The sequence below is a fragment of the Dama dama genome, chromosome 12 (genome assembly GCF_033118175.1).
Source record: "Dama dama isolate Ldn47 chromosome 12, ASM3311817v1, whole genome shotgun sequence".
NCBI classification, from domain to species: Eukaryota; Metazoa; Chordata; class Mammalia; order Artiodactyla; family Cervidae; genus Dama; species Dama dama.
In genome coordinates this window covers 59,408,965-59,415,667 of record NC_083692.1, presented here as the reverse complement: position 1 = coordinate 59,415,667, position 6,703 = coordinate 59,408,965, and the positions used below count along the sequence as shown (strand labels likewise).

The 6,703-nt window shown below is 36.0% G+C and overlaps 1 protein-coding gene across 4 annotated transcripts in view; it reads right to left on the bottom strand.

The window, feature by feature from the left end:
* Positions 1 to 219: 219 nt before the first annotated feature.
* Positions 220 to 6,703, bottom strand: part of NEMF (nuclear export mediator factor) — a 47,884-nt gene continuing 41,400 nt past the window's right edge. For all 4 annotated transcript variants that reach the window (XM_061157411.1, XM_061157412.1, XM_061157413.1 and 1 more), the window contains exons 27-33: positions 4,148 to 4,225; positions 3,803 to 4,000; positions 2,545 to 2,577; positions 1,638 to 1,738; positions 1,496 to 1,539; positions 1,335 to 1,414; positions 220 to 1,075 (exon numbers count right to left, since the gene is read on the bottom strand). In XM_061157411.1, coding sequence (XP_061013394.1) covers positions 998 to 1,075; positions 1,335 to 1,414; positions 1,496 to 1,539; positions 1,638 to 1,738; positions 2,545 to 2,577; positions 3,803 to 4,000; positions 4,148 to 4,225 — 612 coding nt within the window. In that variant the 3' untranslated portion in view covers positions 220 to 997. The remainder of the gene's footprint in view (positions 1,076 to 1,334; positions 1,415 to 1,495; positions 1,540 to 1,637; positions 1,739 to 2,544; positions 2,578 to 3,802; positions 4,001 to 4,147; positions 4,226 to 6,703) is intronic.

Genomic DNA, 6,703 nt, shown 5'->3' with positions numbered 1-6,703 from the left:
ATGGCATGAGTAGTCTATTATGTTGAATTTAAAACAGTAGGCTACATAAAGTGGTTGTTGATAGGACTACGCTGGTGGAAGAAACCTTTCAAGGACCAACGGCCGTCCAGTCCTTGACCCCAGTGCTTTGGTGTAAGGGCCGGGGCAAGCGGAGTTGCTCATGTTGACTCGAGGCAGCCTGTTGAATTGTTTTAAAATCAATAGCTTTTATAGCTCATAAAGAATGGAAATAATGTATGACTTTATTCTCCATTGTTAGGAGACAGAAGAAAAAAAGCTGGGTCAGGAGTCTTTAGTGGTAAACCTGAAAGTGCACTTATAATATTATAGGTTAAGATACTCTGAGGTTAAGATCAGTAACATGCTACTGATAGTTACTAGAGGTGGAAAATAAAATGACACAAAGCTGAATGAGATTACAAGAAAGAAATTAAGATGAAAAGTAATGGTATTATATAAATGCGTGGAAGTTATCAACACCAATTTCTTCTAGGTGTTATCTTAAGCCAAGTCACGGGAATGATTTGTATTTAAAATCTAGTCTAATATGAGTAAAAGCAGAAGAAATCTACTTCCTCAACCACCCCAGCCCCCACCAGGAAAAACAAAACTTGCGATTGGCCTGTAATAGATATATTAGATGTTATGTACAGTAGACTACTAAGTCAGTAGTCTAACCAGTTGAGCCACTTCACTATTCCATTTCTTTACAACATGAAATGAATACTTACTATTAACCTTCCAAATTTCAAGAAAATGTAGAATAATTGCAGTTGTTTACAATTAGCATTTGCTGTCCACAAATATTTTAGGAAACCCTATCATAGTGTTTCCTCTCTATAAAACTGGAAAAAAACCAAGTCATTTTGGTGAATACAGCAAGGCAATGTTAGTTCACTTTTAAATGCGGAAGTCTTGTTACATGATGTTTTCATCTCTGAACTTCCAAAAGGCTATAAAACTGACTCTTCTCAAATATTTTAGGATTTCATTTCAGCTATTTTCTTTTTACATTCAGAAGATTGGGTGCAGACACTTTCACTTTGCCAGGAATGTTTCTTGATAAATCCGTGTCCTAAAAAAAAAAAAAAAAAAGGCTGAATATTTTCACAATCACATTTTTATGATCTTTCTATGTCCTCTGCTGCCAAAAAAAATGGCATTTCTAAAATTTTCATGTGAAATTTTTTTTTATTTTATATTGTTTCTAGCAAGACAGCAATCTTCTAATAGCTGCAGCTTCCATCTGCTAACAATGCAAAAATAAAAAAATTATAACTGCTCACATTTAACTGTACCACCAATCTCTAGAGATTTCTACAGGAATACTTTACCTTTACACTGCGGAATAAGTCTTTTTCTCTTGCTGTTGCTTCTCTGGAATGCATGAAACTATTCAAGGCTGTTTTCGCAGCTGTAAGCAGAAGATAGAAGAATCTACTTCTGTTCAGTCAAGAAATGTTTAAAATCATAATTCACGAAAGATTTTAAATACCTTTTCCTTTTTTCTGAACTCCAGGAGTAAGTTTCACTTTGTATCTTTAAAAAGGAATTGCATGTGTTACTAAACAGAGATTACAAAATGATTCATAAATCAATGTTGTGGCAGCTGCTTGAGTAAACTCATAATGACTTACTTATAGTTTGTCATGGTGGTATATGGGGCACATATTGGAATGGCAAACAGTAGTACATCTTCAGAATGTGGCTGCCCTGTCAAAGAGTCAAACAGATTTTCCTAAAAAGGGAAAACAAAAACAATTACAAAAGCTATTTACACCAGCCCTAAAATAGGAAAATTCTAATAAAACAATATCATTTTCTGATATATAATATTTCACCCTTTGGGGCTATATATAAAGCAGAGCTTAATGACGATTTTCAAAATGACACTTAGATATATTTAAGAGAAAGGGAGAAAACAGGAGGCATTTTTGGTTGTCATAACTGAAGCAGGGTTGGGGGCGGAAACAATATTATTGACATCTATTAGTGTAGATGCCAGGGATGGGACAACTCCCCACAAAAAAGAATTATCCATCCCCAAATGTTAAAGATGTCAAAGTCGGGAAACTGGATTAGAACAGTCATCTCTCATGCCTGTTCTTAAGGAGAAATTCTAGGGCTTCTTAGAGTTCCTATTTTGTGGGCTGCCTAGAAGATTGCCTATATTTATCTAACAACATGAGTAAATTTAGATTTAGGACAAAACACTTGGTACAGTTAGTGCTTACTATATGCCATGAACTTTTCTAAATGCTTTATGATACTATCTTAGTTCTCGCACAACTCTCCCGGTAGAGGCAATTATATCCCGTTTTTCAGATGAGGAAACTGAGGCACAAAGAAAAATGTTTCCAAGGTTGTAGTTATATGTAATAGAGTTAGGATTCAAACACAAGAATGTGTTACTCCAGAGCTTGTAGTCTTTTCTTTTTTTTTTTTAGCCTTTTTTTAAAGTTCTTGCTAGAAGTTGTGTGCCAGATATTGTGGGACCCAGATTGCAGTCAGTGTTGTAGTATGAACCCCAACACAAATTCATACCTCATTTCCCTGCTGGTCTAGATCTTGTTCTTCCTGTTTCAAATATATAAAATTTTAAAAGTCAGTCGTAACTTAAATTGAAACGCTATACCATTAAAATCTATGAAGAGAAAAACTGATAAATATAAGATAGATTAAGTTCATACATGTGTCTAATACATGAGAAAGCGATGCCATTCAAAGAAAAAAAGGATGTGCCCTAAAGTTAAAAAAAAGACTTCCACAGAATATATGCTAATTAAAGTGTTAGTCACTCAGTTGGGACCAACTCTTTGCAACCCCATGGACTGTACAGCCCACCAGGCTCCTCTGTCCATGGGATTCTCCAGACAAGAATGCTGGAGAGGGCTTGCCATTCCTTCTCCAGGGGATCTTCCCCACACAGGGATTGAACCCAGGTCTCCTTGCACTGCAGGCAGATTCTTTACCATCTCAGCTGCCAGGGAAGCCCATTGATAATTATGAATATTCTTTTAACAGTTATGAATATTTGTAAGGTTTACAGAGTAAGTAATATAAAAATCTGAAGACAAAAAGTGAGTTAATATTACTAAACAACACTGTTCAGGGGACCAAGAAAACAGGAATACATTTAGGATCCCTGTAAGCACGACCTGCACTGAATGGAGCACACATACAACCAGTTTAACTCCATGAATAAAAGCACAAAATACCCCATGAATATAAAATGAAACCAATTTATAAAACAATAAATCCTTTGTTCAGAATTTCAAAAAGATGTACATATTCTTGCAAGAAGATACACATTAAGGCCAGACTTTTGTACTCAGCTGATAGAACTAGGCAACTATCTTAACTGGAAAAATGTTAACATCTCACACTGTGTAGTCACATTTGACATCATGTAATACAGTATATATTCTTATAGAAAAACCTAGAAAAGTGCAAATTCATTTCTCATTCATGGTCAACATAATCCTAATTATCTGTTTTAACTAAGTTTCCACCAGAATCTAGTTTCTCCATGAAATTTCCTAATGGCTTATGATAAACTTTTTAGGAGCTAACCAACACTGCCATTTTTTATATACGGCAATTAAAATTTAGGTCTTTTAGGCTCTAATTCTTTTTCCTTTTTTTTTTTTTAGGCTGTATTTCTAAGGTAACTTCCCATTAGGAATAGGGTTACCACTCACCCTGGTTTTATTTTAGCACTGTAAATCCCATGTCCTGGGAACCTTGAGATCGTTGGTCACCCTAATGAAGAAGCAAAAGCCCATGTGTGTGGTGGCCTTACCTTGTCATCATGTGGATCATCTACAGCCAAGTCTTGTAACTCATGAGTGGTAACTTCAAGGGATGGAGTTTCCTTCTTTATGCTGTCTGAAACTCTCGGTCCACCTCTAGGTTTCTGGGGCTGTTTCTTCACTGGTTCATCCTTTATTTTGCCTTTCTTTCCCTTTTTCCCTTTTTCTTCTTTGTTCGAACCTGCAGACTTCATAGAGGGAAAAGCAGTTAATGCTGACAGTATTTTCAGTGTTGTCAGTTCTTTAACGAAGTACTGAATGCATAGCATATGATAGGCAGTGGTCTGGATGCCCCTTGAAAAACAAATGAAAATTTATTATTAAATGTTACTTACTCCCAGCAATTTCATGATGAGCTCACGTTCTTCTTCATCTTGGTCCTTGTATTTTTCCTTCATTTTTTTCATTTTACTCTACAAAATAAAAAACATTTTTGGTTGGAAAAATTCAGCAGTAAGAAAATGTTAAGACATGTATATAAAGAAAAGGCACTTCTCTAATTCTGTCAAAATGGTTAACACCAAAAAGGCACCACTTTAACAACCAATATGGAGTCTTTGAAGACGGATAATCCATAGTCCTCACCCTCAAACAATTGACCATCTTGTGGAAAAAAAGATACACAGAATAAATTAATGCAAAATATTCTAAATGCAAACAAGTTTATATCTAAGATAATTTAGAGAAAGAAGACTTTTTTTTAGCTTGAGCAAGAACTAAAGGGAAGAAATAAAGCAGAACTGGAAGATTCACTGCATCTGGGAATACAGGAAAGGCAAGATTATAATGTAAAGACAGAACAGAGTAGTAACAGCTAGTCATCACACATGGTTGTCATCAGGATACACATACTAGGAAATAGGGCAGCAAAATTTAGCTGGGTATTTATTGCAGAGACTCTTAATACTTTGGATTTCATCAATTAAACAACTGATTCTTTACTCTGGGTACACATCCAAATCACTCGACCAGTTTTTAAAACCATAGACATATAGGCTTCACCTCCAAAGGCTTTCATCTTGACTAGTCTTAGCTAGGACCCAAATAACAAATTTATAAAATCATAAAGATTTAGTAAGACACACACAAAAAAACACTATACAAGATTGACAAATCAGACTTCATTAAAATTGACAAATGCTGCTCATCAAAAAACACTATTACAGAAGTGAAAAAGCAAGTCACAAAACATGAGAAATATTTGTAGTACAGAAAACCAAGACAAGACATGTATTTAGGATTTCAAAGAACTCCTATAAATCAGTGAGAAAGTTGGACAACCCAACTTTTAAAAGCCAAATTAAGATTTCAGTATATACACACTTGAATGACTTGAAAAACCCCAACAATACCAAATGAAAGTGACGATGTAAAGCAACTGGAACTCGGATACACAGCTTGGTGGGAAATTGGTACAAGTACTCCAAAAAACTGATAATATCTACTAAGTCAAACACAGCACGTGCGCTATAACCCCAGCATTTCCACTCGTAGCTATACAGGACAGAAATGCATATTTGTGAATCTCAAAGATACAGGTCTTCAATGATGAACAACATAGTTGACAGAAACTGGCAGATGCTATTTAGCAATGCAAGTGAACTGTTACAACAACATGGATTATTCACAAGGTTGAGTGAAAGATGTAAGACAGGAATATATAAAGGATGATTGCTTTTTTACATAAAGTTCAAAAACAGGCAAAATAATCTATTGTGATTAAGACATGTTTTTCTCTGGTGGGAATACTATTTAGAAAGGGGCAAGAGTGAGCTTTCTGGAGTAATATAAACATTCAAGGGTCTTGTTCTGGGTGTTGGTTTCACACAGATATATGTGCATATAAAAACTGAACTAAAAGCAAAATATCTGCATATTACTATATATTTGTAGCATGTGTACTGAATCATGTCCGACTCTTGGAGACCCCATGGACTGCAGCCTGCCAGACTCCTCTGTCCATGGAATTTTTCCAGGCAAGAATACTGGAGTGGGTTGCCATTTCCTCCAGGGGCTCTTCCCAACCCAGGGATCAAACCTGGGTCCACTGCGTCTCCTGCACAGGCAGGCAGATTCTTTACCACTGAGCCACCTGGGAAGCCCACTATATGTATGTTACACCACAAAAAAACAAAACAAAAAACTTGAGAATAGAATGAACTATTACCAATAAATTGAACCAAGAAATGGAAAACTCAACAAAAAGAATAGTTTTTTGGAAAAATATAGCTTGGGAAAACCAACTTTGAAAAAAAAACCTGAATGGAGTTATGATCGCTAAAGAAATTTATTAAGTACTTAAAAACCTACCCTGAAAGTGTTACTTGCTCAGTCGTGTCTGACTCTTCTGTGACCCCCATGGACTGTAGCCAGCCAGGCTCCTCTGTCCATGGAATTCTCTAGGCAAGAATACTGGAGTGGATTGCCATTTCCTTCTCCAGGGGATCTTCCCAACCCAGGGATGGAACTCCGGTCTCCTGCATTATACGCAGATTCTTTACCATCTGAGCCACCAGGGAAGCCAGATATCCCTAAACATCAGGCCCAACTGCTAAAAAAAATTTTTCAAGGAACAAATGATCTCCATTTTATACAAAGCACTAGAGAGCATAAAAAAGGAAAAGTACTAAACTTACTTTATGAAGCTGGTATCACCCAGATACCCAAACAAGGCAAGGACAGAATTAGGGGATTTTATTGTGTAATTTACACATGAACTCACTCGGAGAAAAATAGATGCAGAAAAGGCATTCAGTAAAACTTAACTCATGATTATTAAAACTAGCCCTTTGTAAAGGATGTCTACCAACAACCCACAAGAAACATACTACAATGTTAAAAATCTTAGAATTAGTCCCTTTAATGTATTACTATAACAAAGAGGCATGCTA